We start from the raw sequence: 12446 nt of genomic DNA, 5'->3' as shown, positions 1-12446 counted from the left end.
GTCCATGTATAAGTGTTTATGCATTAAATACGACTAGCAAGTTGCCAAGCTCCATTCATGAGGACTTGTCCTCCTCAGCTGGGGCGCCTCCTCTGGTTCACTTCATTCATTACAAATGAAACTATAAGCCAATAAACAGAAGAAACATTGACAAACGAAGGACAAAATGTGGCTAAAAAATGACCGAATGTACAAGTACATCGCTATTTATTAAAGCTTTATCACTGTACATGCCAAAAACTTTTCATACATTACAGTCATCAATCAACAACTCACAGCCTGAGATACACATTCACATTTTTGAGGTCATGTCTACAGTTTTAGTCATTATTATAAATACGGTTGCCATGACAGCTAAGGCCCATCATTCACATCAGTGATGTCACACCTGCAGAGAAACAGAAAGAGGTCAACATGATGCATACTACAATCATGTCGTTGTTTTAAACATGTGTGTAAAGAGTTGCTTAATTGAGCTGGTCATCACTACTCATTTCCTGAAAAGATCTGATTCCGATTCAACTCGATATCGATTTATTTAGAGAGATTTCAGTTTAAATACCAATGTTGCTTGGGTATGAAAGAAACTTTGTTCTCTGCTCATGTGGTTTCTGGATGATAACAACATTTTACTTCTAGTTTCACATATTGCATGTAGCTTTGCTTCTGTCCAGCTCTCCTCTGTCCTCATACTTTTTAAATCCAAGACATCCGCCTTCAGGCCTAACGATGCTCTCGGTCGAGCAGCTTCTGCCAGCTTTGTTTCACCGTCTCTCATGTGGACAGATCACATGGGACTGACGCAGAGGATACAGAATGTCATACATTCAAGATAAGTCTAAGGATTTTATGAATCGATATCGGATCTTTCAAATGAAAATCATTTTAAAGCAGTCCTCCTCCTTACGAGAAGTCGCCAAATCAAACATCTGTACTGTAAACGTGTTAAAACTGTAAGAGTTCATGATAATGTGATCTGCCAGGATAACCAAATGTATTAAACTAAAATGAAGAATTTTACACAAATCAAAAAACAAGTACCTCGTGTTAGATCATGGTAAAAATGTGCTGATGGCTTGCTTTGAGTGGTGCTGTGTTACGTGTCATTCACCGCTGACTCACCATGAGAGAACTTGCACTGTTTGAGTGCCTCATTGAAGCCCTCACATAAACTCAGGTCTGTCTGGTTGGTGGCACAGTCCAGAAACTGTTTGACCTCAAAGTGACAGGGGCCCGGCTGGGTTGCGGCAGGCCGGGGGGGCTCCTGGAAGTACAGAAGCATTCAAAGAAACATCACATATTTGAGTTAGAAGAGCAGAGCTGTTGGAAAAGTGGTTGAGGTCAGCTTCAGTTTGGCCACAACTTTACAAGCAACAGTCTGGGTGTTCTCTCAATCAACAAGCTTCTGGACTCGCTGCAATTACCAGTTTCCTGTTCCACGTAGAGTAGACGAAGCCATCATCACAATAAGCTGATCTTAGTGAATTGTCATTGTCAGGATAATCATAAATATCACCATGAGTGACTTGAAAAAGCTAAATCATAGAAGGGACAAGCCTGATTTTAGTAACATTTAATAAAGAGAAACCTGACTTGCACACTGTTGCCATTTTTAAAAATGTATTCATCATTTATTTATGCAGGGAGACCTTATTTATGATTACCTTACACAACACTAGAACCCTTTTGATATGGGACTTTTACAGTTTAACCAGGACTGGGTTCAAATAATCGTTTTTCTTCAAAAATCAATCTTCATTTTAATGTTCCGATATTGATTAATAAAATCCCAGGATCGAACTTTTAATATGCTGTAATTAACAGGCACATGGCTTCATCCTGCATCTCTCCTGATGCACACATGCACACACAGCGAAAGCCACGTCGAAGACGTTTATTCTAACTTTTCAACAAGAATGACTCGACCCGCAAGATTCGTGTGATGAGCAAAACAGAATCTCACATCAGAAACATTCAGAAATTAAATGATTCACAAATTCAGAAAAATTAAAACGGAAAACACAGAAACGGATTTCATAGGCCCTAACTTCTACTGGTAGTGAACAAGAACATGGCCAAACACATGGGATTTGTTAACCTAATGAAGGTTGTTCTCTCTATCCCAGGCTGCCACTCAGATCTGTTCAGATCGTCTCCTTTCACTACAGTCCTTGTGCAGTTACAGAATTTACTTGACTTCTATACAGATACAAATAAGATATAATGTAAGCCTGACAGGCTGTTGGTCATGTTTAGTAAAAAGGACATTAGTCTTACTGCTTTGGGGTCAATTCTTAATGAAAACATTAATATTTTTAATAATGCACCAGGTTAGAGGGTTCCTTGTACAATTTACAGCATTAGTTCTATGAGAATCTATTTCATATCCAAGAAAAATTGGTATTGTAACTGAAATATCCCGAACCGAATCGATATTGAATCGAATCAGAGATTAAATCGAAGTCGGACCTTGTGAATCGGAATCGAATCGATTCAGGGAATCAGTGGCGATACCCAGCCCTAAGTTTAACCATAAACTACCATTGCCTGACAGAACGTAAATATTTTATGTATCTAATTGATGTGCATTCATTTTATTTCAGCTCACAGTGAGAAGTCTGCCATTTACTAATATCTCTCCTGTGTTTAACCGAGGGTGGAGCTTTGAACTCATCGTGTGTTTGCGACGCAGACTCATTCAAACATTTGTCACTCCTCTAACTTGTTGCTCTCACTACCAGTTTTACCTGCTCCGTTTCAATAAAGTTAGCCTGAAAAAACATACATGGAGGCTGTAATGGAACCACAGTGTTCTGTCGGGAGATGCAGCGACTTAAAACCAAGTTAGAGTAGAAGAGCTATGAGTCAGGAAAAGTCTGCTAGCTGCTAAGCTAATTGATGCAGTATAAAATGCAAGATTAAAGTTTTAATATCTGTGCATATTGGTCAGCGTATGTGCCGATACTGATGTATCTGTGATAGGAGGCTGATATCGGCCGATTAAACCAGTCGGGCTCTACCTAACACACCTGGAGAAGCAGGGATCATTGTGGGAGTCTTTGAATTCAACATCCACCACCCAGCCCGGCCGGAAAAGCGACTGGCAAGCACACAACAAGACACAAGTGGAAGACCTCCAAAAATAAGTCCTGGCCTATTTAACATGTTTAACTCCAGCACTCATGCAACCATCATAATACTATGTCTGATCATACTCTTACCTGGTATGTAGGCTGTGCTGGAGGCTTGGCTGGCTCTGAACTGCTGCTGCCACTAAATGCTCCTGTGAGCGCGCTGCCAACGACGTGGCCCACAGCTGAGCCTACTGCCACCCCAGCAGCTGTGGTGGCCATCTGGGCCATGAGGCCCGGACCCTGGGACTGAGCTGGAGCCGGGGTCATGGCAGCAGGAGGTGGATGAGCAGGGGCCGGAGCATAGGAGGGAGTTGGGCTACAAACAGAGGAAGAACGTGTATTTTGCATTAGAGAAATCAAAAGGTCCCTCTGCATAAATAAAGGATGAATCATTTAAGTATTTTGTCTACCTGTTTTTTTCTGTTTTTGTTGTTGTTGTTGTTGTTTTTTTAAAATCAGGCTCTATTTTTTATTCTCTAACATGAAAGTTAGCTAGCCAACTTTTTCAAGTCACTTGTGACGATGTTTACAAGTATGCTGATAATGGGGAATTCACCATGATCACCTTATTGTGAGGGGTTTCATTGCGATCTGCAATAAAATCCTATATCATCCCATCCATAATATTCACATTGGAGAAGTAGGAACTAGCTGTTGTTAGTTGATAAAATACTCAAACAAACCTAACGAATCACATGTCAAGCATTCATCATAGACTAAATGATTAACTGACTGATAGTTCTCAGGATTATTTATCCAGACATGTTACCTAACTGCCAACTTAAGCTGCTTTAACAGTGGAGGGCCGAGTGCAAACCGGTAGGTTTGATAGTGCAGGTATGATGGCTTTCAAACAAACCTTGCAAAGTCAAATCATGTATTTATTTATTTACTTGCATTCAACCTGAGCCAGTGGGAGTATGTTAACAACAGTAGGTGCTTACAGACAGTTTGATATTGTGCATTCATCTATGAACACAGCAAGAGTTTTCAATTAAAGTGCATTGTTTGGTGCGTCACACGTTTAGCATGTCGGCCTGTAAGTTCATTTATGTCTATATGTAAACACCACAGACCCTATAGAAAAAGTGGACGTAGTCATCGTGACATCATCCTTGGTTTATGGACAACGGTTTTGATGCCTCGAGTTTGGCATTTTGGATTTTGGCCGTCGCCATCTTGGATTTTTGCAATCAGTGAAAGGAAGTGACCCTATTTGGACTGAGGAGGAGCGACGGATGGATCTGATGATCACAAGCAGCAGAGCAGCACCCCGAGCAGCAACCTTACTGGATCTGGATTGATCTGGCTTTTGGTGTGAAGCTGTTAACAAAGTTAACTTCATAATTCAAGGTCAACTTTACAGCTAAGTTAAAGTCATATTAGCTCATTTTATTGGTAGCGATGGTAGCGACCTGCTTTATGTCTATTTGACTCTAAATTGACCATTACTGACAGGATTAAAGAAGACTCGAAACTAGAGATTGAGACCATATACTCTATATGTTTACAATGTTTACCGAGATAATAAATCAAGTGAGAAGTAGGGTCATTTTCTCATAGATTTCTATACGATTAGACTTCTTTTTTACAACCACAGGAGTCGCACCCTGATGGCCAGTAGAGAGAATGCAAGTTTAAGGCTTCAGTATAATGCAGTGTCGCACCATGAAATTCAGTTCAACCACCGGGTTTCTCCCATTGGCCATACTATAGAGGTGTAACGATTCATTCGATTAATCGATGAATCGATTGTCAGTCCTATAGATTCTACTAAATCGATCTGCTAAAATAAATAAATAGAATGAATCGTTTTGGCTTCACCAATAATCGATATAAATGCATTTAATCGGATGAATCGTGATTCTTACTTATGATTAATGTTTTAATACGTTTAAGACACTCTCTCCCCTGCCAGCATGTAGTCTATTGAAAATAACCGTGCAATGTTTAATTACATTTTTGTATTCAGCATAAAATATTATGCAGGACTAGAATAAATATGTTATTTTTCACCTTTCAGAGGAATACAGATAGTCTTGCATTATTGCATGTTTATTTCATGGATATAGAATTTTGGTTACAAGTTACTGAATCGAATCGTGGTTTACAGAATCGAATCGAATCGTTACAACAACAAAAAATCGTCCTTGAATCGAATCGCCGACTACTGTATCGTTAATCGAATCGCTGTGAAGCCAAAGATTCACACCCCTACCATACTACAATACTAAGTTTGGGAAAATGCATTTTAATGGTGCACCACTGACCACTGAAAGCACATTTTCCCAAAATAACTATTTTAGTACAACCTACATGGTGTGTGAACTAAGTGTGATGACACTACGCTGCATAATAATTCAGTTATTAATATATATTGATCCGGACCTGGTTGTGGCTCGTTGGCCATCTTACTGAGACCCACGTGTTCTAACAACTTCATTTACGAGTTATTGAACCGAATGTATGGATTTCTTTCCAACTTCACCGAACTCAACTGAGAGTAAAAACGCTTCACAATGACTCTCCACTGAACGACCACACTCTTCTCTTTCCTTTTACGTAGTGACCTTGCCAAGACCTCATTTCACTTTAGACTTTACGTCAGTGATTCATGATTCAACAATAATTGAGCTATTGTGTCCGGTGTAGAAAGTAGTTATCCATTAGTTCGTTATTAATTATTAGCCTACAAACGACAGGTTATAGTTTTAAGTCTGAATAGCGCTTCAAATAGGACGAGACCACCTGCGACGTCTCACCACAGAACGGAACCGATACAATTGTATTTACCTGGCTGGAGCTGAGGGACGGCTGCGGCTGCCTCTGGCCATCTTTGAGGCGAAACTAACTCTGATTTAGTGATTAACTGGACTGGGCGAGAACTGTCTGCTGTTGCTTCCAGCACTTTCCCAACGGCTCTGCTTTGGCCGGCTGACAGCACGGCTCATGCACTTGCCACTGACCTTGCGCCGCTTGCCCACAGACTAGCACACAAATCTCGCGAGACTTGTGCCTTTCACAAAATTCCCTTGCTTCTTACTTGAGCATTGCAATCGTGGTGGGCAGCGACGCCATCTGCTGGACTGGAGTGCAGTCGCTTTGTCCCAATACCGGGGGTGCAGTCGATAGTTAAAAAATAAGGTCCTCACTCCTATTCCTTGACCTTTGGAGTAAACGTCACGGGGTTAAGGAAAGGCGATAGGAGAACGCAAAAGGATTTAGGAACAAACGGCCACGTTGTTTAGAGAATCCTACTGGACTTTTACTAAGCTACGTCATTAGAATGCGCCCGCTGATGATTGACAGCTGATGATCGGCACTGGCGATTGACGTGCGCCTCCGCTGGAGAAACTACAATAATGGACTACAAAAAGCGCGTCGTCCACTTCTCCACGTTGTTGGTTTTATAAGCAGCATTTGTGGTTTTAGTTTCGTTTTTGTCAAGTTTGTAACATGATTGAGGCCTATGAACGGGACGTAACATCGAGCTTTCCCTTTAGTAGTAGGCAGTTGTTGAGGCAATATTTTTTATCAGTATTATATATGGTGATGTAATCTATAGGCATGCGGCTATCTACTTTGAAACAATTAGACTCTGTGTATCATTCTGCCCTTAGATTCTACCCTTAGATTTATCACCGGATCACAGTTATAATACACACCACTGTGCTCTCTAGAGTAAAGTTGGCTGGCCCTCTCTTTCTATGAGGCGCAGTTATCACTGGCATTTGTTTGTTTTTGAAGCTATTAGTGTTAAACTGCCTCCCTACATCCCCTCCCTACATCTGAATCTTGGTTCTTATCAAACCAGATCCAACAATTGGCTTACTCGGGCGTACCCACCAAACGCGATGAACGCGATTTAATCGCGCGACAAATGAAATCGCGTCGCGCTAGACGCTCCAGTTTTGACGCCGGTCCAATATGCCAAAAAACGCCTCATCGCGGCATCGCGTCATCGCGTCGCGCGACGAGCCCGCCCAAACAACAACATTTCTTCCGCCATTTCATTCTCTCGTCGATCATGGCTGAGATAACCACCATCGCTGCACTGTATCTACTCTGGAGAAGTTCCCAGCTTCGTCTGCGGGCTAGGCGCCGACGTCGGTTCTGGGTGCATGCTACCCTACGGAGGCGGCGTGAGCTCGGCGAGTTCCACCGTCTCCTGTGTGTGTGTGTGTGTGTGTGTGTGCGCGCGTGCGTGCGCCCCCCAACTTTGATTATGGGCAATATATAATATAATATAATATATAAATATTGTGGCAATCTATCATTGTGCAACACTGTAGGGCACAGATTAAATTGAATGTTTTCTATGCCAGATTCCTGGCCACTGGTGATTCCTACCGGACGATCGCCAACAGCTCCACCAGGACGTCCGTACGTCAGCACGTCGGTGACGATCTCAACGTTGATAGGCTGTCGCGGCGCGTCTTCACGCGAATTCGCCGCAAAAGTTCAATTATTTCAACTCGAGCGATGGCGCGATGAAGCGATGAAGCGATGGCGCGATGAAGCGATGAAGCGATTTTTCGCGTCCATCGCGCCGCGCTATCGCGTCCATCGCGTCGCCCGGCGCGATGAAGCGTCTAATCGCGTCTTTGCATTGACTTTACATGTAATCTTGTCGCGCGATGATGTTTCATCGCGTTTGGTGGGTACGCCCTAGGGTTTCTTGTGCATGCTCGTAGCGAGGTAAAATGCCTAAATAAAGGTTTCAAATTAAAAAAAAAAAAGTTTGTCAGCTTTTGTCATGAAAACAGCAACATTTAAAATTCAAATATAGTAGCCTATCAAACATCTCAGCAACACATTCATTTGTTGAATTGAATTATTTTAGAGAGTTAAAGGAACGACGTCATTTAAAAGAGGGCCGCAGGGTGGATTCAAACCTGTGACCGCTGCAGGGAGCCTCAGTACATTCACACAGTCGGAGAGTTTCTGCGACTGGAGCGGATGTTTGTCACACGATGTTATTGATGTGAAATATTAATAACTGACCATTCGTCACTCAATATTTGTGATGTGACATATTGAGTTGATAAATTGATATTTGCATAAAGTGATCAGAGGTTCAAAAATCCCTCCGTTGGGTCTTAAAATAAATAACAAACAGTCCCTATACACTTTTCCTTGACCTCCATGGAAAACGTCACAATCAGATTAGAAGATAATTCTTAAAGGCATGCTGTTGAGCTTTGCAGCTTCACCAGTGCTGAACTCGGGGTAATAAGTTGACGGAAGAATAAACCATTTTTAGCCTCTGCATATTTACTTTGGACAAAGCAGTCTTTGGACACGATGTCTTCACATGGCAGGAAAAAATTAACTCTGAACTCAATGACACAGCTGTGTTTGAAATGCCTACTAACGTCCTACTCGTACTAAAATGTGACATATATTTGAGTACGTAGTGCGTCTACATACAATAGTATATTAATTTGTGTACGCGAGAAATGCCCTGATGTATACTGCATTGGCAAGAATTTCTGAGTATACAGCAGACCTTGGTTCAAACATGTAATGTTACTGCTGCTGCTTTAACAGACTATGCAGGTATTTAGGGCCCGAGCGCCGACAACGTCGGGCTGCGAAGCCCTATTGTTATTCGAATGTTTTTTTTCTTATTATTATTCTTTCACGCCTTCGCCCTGCATTTTGGGGGCCTGAGCATGAAAAAAAACTAACGAAAATTGGAGTGTCTATAGGGTCTGTGGATACGTTATGGCTCTATGAGAGCGCACGAGTACGTGCACGAGTGTGTCATATTTCACTATGTTCATCTCATTGGGCACTGTGTCTGTGTGTATGTTTTTGCGGTGTTTTATGTTTGAGAACACAAAGTGTGCTTTTTCTATTACCTTGTTATTGATTTATTTGAGAGCATGTCACATGTGTGAATGTTTTGACCTGATGTGAACTACTGTTGACTATTACTGATAGAAGCACACAACGTGTGGGTATTTTTTGTGTTATGAATGTTGTATTCGAGAGAGATACATTCTTTTGAATGTTTGTGGAGGTGTAACACTGTTGAAAATAAATTTGGCACACCCAGTATTTGCTGGTGCACACCCAATGTCTTTTTTTCTGGCCAAGCCAGTGCTAGAATCCAAAAGGAGTTTCTTCCAAGGTATGTTTTCTTATCCAAGAACATTTCCTTACTGTTCAGTGTGCACATCTTGAACATAATGCAGCTATTATACTGAAATGTGGACCTCAAGTCGTCAAACCAACTCTGACACATACAGATGAATATCCCACATGTGCCACAAGGCTTATTTTTCAGGTATGTAATTTTGGCAAATTTGCATAATTAAAATTAGTTAATAAATGTATTATAAACGTATTATTCTCCTTGACCTTTTGACCTCAAGTCGTCAGACCAACTCTGACGTGTGGATATCCCTCAATATAAAACCAACTTAATGCCAGTCTCTGACGGGTCATAGTTCGGTTTCCATGACAATTATTGACGCGTCCAAAAGAGACGGAGCATTTTTTTTCTCATATTTGTCAAATGTATGTTAATTTTCTTGTATTGTTTCGTCATTACTTGTTCAGGACACTGTGACAGGACATCAATCATCTTCTGCCTCGTCATGAAATAACGTTTCTACTTCCTGTCCTCCATGACAACCATGAACACCACGGAGTCCGTCCACAGAACCCGAACCAGCAGGCTTCTGGACTCCCCTGTTAACCCCAGAAACCCCTGGGTGTCCAATAAAACACCATAACAAGAGTTGTTTTATTATTGCTCAATACATTATTTGTGGTTTGAATGATGAATACTGCTGGACAATTCAAGCGTTTGAACATTTTTGTTGTTCAAACGCTGATTCAGCTCCCGATTCAGCCTGATTCCTGATTCAGCTCCCGAAAGCATGACTGTCAGTTTGTTCTGCTGCACCCTCAGGTGGTGGATGACTGCTACTACACCTTCCTCAATGATGAGACTGGAGGTCCACTTTGCTCCATCCTCTAGAGACATCCCATCTTTCTCATAGGATTTGTATAAAGCCCATGCAGTCATGGTCACATTTACCTGTTGAGGTCACATTTACCTGTTGAGGTCACATTTACCTGCTGCCTCCAAGTTCCCATAAAAAGAGCACAATCATTGTTAAAAGAATTTTCCCGTAAACGAATAAATTCACCCAAGGAGGAGATCGGAGACATAAGTAAAGTCGACGTCTGACTTTAATCTTGTACAAGAGGAGCAGTTACAATGCAACAACGTGTGAGGATGCTACAGAGAAAGTGCTTAAATCACTGTTGTGACTTGAGTCTTTTAAAGGCACAGGAGATAACGCGTCACTGACAGTTAACCTTCATGTAGAACAAGACATCATGACTACCAGGCCTCTGATAACATTTAGGTCAGCAATGGGGAGACTAAAGTAATAAACAGTTCAACACATAAAGCTGTAACCTGAACAAAGAAAACTTTAAGACATGTGGTTATACAAAATTCTTATGACATTCCCTCCTGTTTATGCTTATCTCAAGCATAATCATTAGTTAAATTTTGTGGAGTGTGAGAGAGAAAACCCTGTCAGGCAGTTTCTTAGCAACTTCAGTATCCATCTTTACATTCGGGCAGGGAAATTCTCTCACGGCCCCTCTGCCTACAGGCGACCGCCATAGACGGATTACCGCATGGGCAAAGTGGGCGTGTGCCCAGGGCCCCAGAGCCAATAGGGGCCCTTGGCCTTCAGAGTTGTTTTTTTGTTTTTTTTTGGTACAATTTAAAAAATATATTGGAATGGCTGTGGTTTTGAAAATGTAGTATGATAATAAAATAATTTGAATGTTTTAGAAATTATAAGATTAAATCAGTAATGTGTGATGACACAATGACGTACGTATGTACGTATGCTGGGGGTCAACCGTACATTGCATTTTCAAAATGGAGAAGCGGGAGCTCAGTGGATCAGCTAAAAGAAAACAAAGGAAAGAAAAAGAAGCTAAAGATGCTGCTTTGGTGCAGCAAATCCCATCCATCGCAACATTTTTCACCAGAAAAGTGGGGCAAGATGATGGTGCTACTCATAGCAGCGGTAGTAGCAGTACTACAACTCACCGGGACGACCTGCAGGATGCTAACACTGCTAGCGCATGTTCACCGGAGACGTTTGGTAGCGGTGGAGCGGCGCTGCCTCCTACGGAAACCTTAGCGGACAGTGCTAGCAGTACTACTAGTAATGCAATATAATATGTATATTGTCCTGTACATGGCAGGTGTCAAACAAAACAGACCTAAAATGACAGTAATTTTGTGGTTGTTGCGGTGTTGTTATGTGCGTAATGGGAAGAGCGCCTTTGCGCCTACTATTTGCGTGTGTAGGCAGGGGCCCGTGGCGAGTTTGTGTCCAGGGCCCATGGTCATGATAATCCGTCTATGTGTGTATCAGTAAATTTGAAGTCACAGACTCTATGAGTTGTGTACTTGTAGATTTTTTTTCTCTCCACAAATACAACACAACACTTACACATTCACAAATTCTTAATTACAGGTGCACAAATCCTATTTTACAAGTCACAGATTAAAAAACTGACACGCTCACATTTTTGCTCCTATTGTCTATATTTGGGCAAAACATATTTGTGTACCTGTATCAGACAATGTGAAGTTGTGGACAAAATTTGAATGTGTGCAAATCTGAATGTGAACTTGTGCAATAAATGTTCAATGTATGTAAAATAATTTCCCACGAAAATATTTGTGTTCTTTTAAAACACAAACACAAATCGAGAAGTACAACTGCGCAAATCTTCCCCACGAGTCACAGATTCTGTTTCCTTCACCTACAAATCACAAATCCCACCTCCACTGAGATATGTGGAGCAAAACGATCTGTGCATTCAGTCTATGGTGCAAAAGGCGGGTGCTGATCTGAGAGCGACTGATCCCACAGCCAATCAGAGGAGAGGGTGGATTCAGCACTTGCTAGCAGCAGAGACAGCGATATAGGCAACTTTCAAGGTAGGTTGTATCTTTAACCACATTAATAAATAAACCCCGACGCGAAGCTGAGAAATTTAGCGTCCTGTCACTTTTCCTCTGTTTTGGTAACCATCCTCCCGGCCGTGTGCATTTGTTTTCAATGAATATACGTATGTGTGTATTGTTGTAGTCTTATCTGTCAAACTGTAAGAGAGGAGAGCTGTGACCCCGGGTCAGATCGGCTCATGCAGGTTTCGTTTTCAGAAAACAGACGTGGAAGGAAGAGAGTCAGATTCATATAACTTATATGCTCTTTTACAAGATGATTCTTTCTAGGTTTAAAACATTTATCTATAAAA

General features: G+C 41.6%; 1 protein-coding gene across 1 annotated transcript; it reads right to left on the bottom strand.

Annotated features, from left to right (window-relative positions):
* Nucleotides 1–167: 167 nt before the first annotated feature.
* Nucleotides 168–6120, bottom strand: chchd10 (coiled-coil-helix-coiled-coil-helix domain containing 10). The gene is made up of 4 exons (XM_084005694.1): nt 5928–6120; nt 3222–3450; nt 1123–1264; nt 168–388 (listed from the first exon to the last, which is right to left on the bottom strand). Exons 1-4 carry the CDS (start codon nt 5966–5968, stop codon nt 369–371), a joined length of 432 nt encoding a protein of 143 aa, XP_083861820.1. The 5' UTR covers nt 5969–6120; the 3' UTR covers nt 168–368.
* Between the last annotated feature and the right edge of the window lie 6326 nt (nt 6121–12446).

This window comes from Eutrigla gurnardus, assembly GCF_963514095.1.
Source record: "Eutrigla gurnardus genome assembly, chromosome: 3".
NCBI classification, from domain to species: domain Eukaryota; kingdom Metazoa; phylum Chordata; class Actinopteri; order Perciformes; family Triglidae; genus Eutrigla; species Eutrigla gurnardus.
The sequence above is the reverse complement of the archived record's forward strand: the minus strand, read 5'-3'. Positions and strand labels throughout refer to the sequence as shown.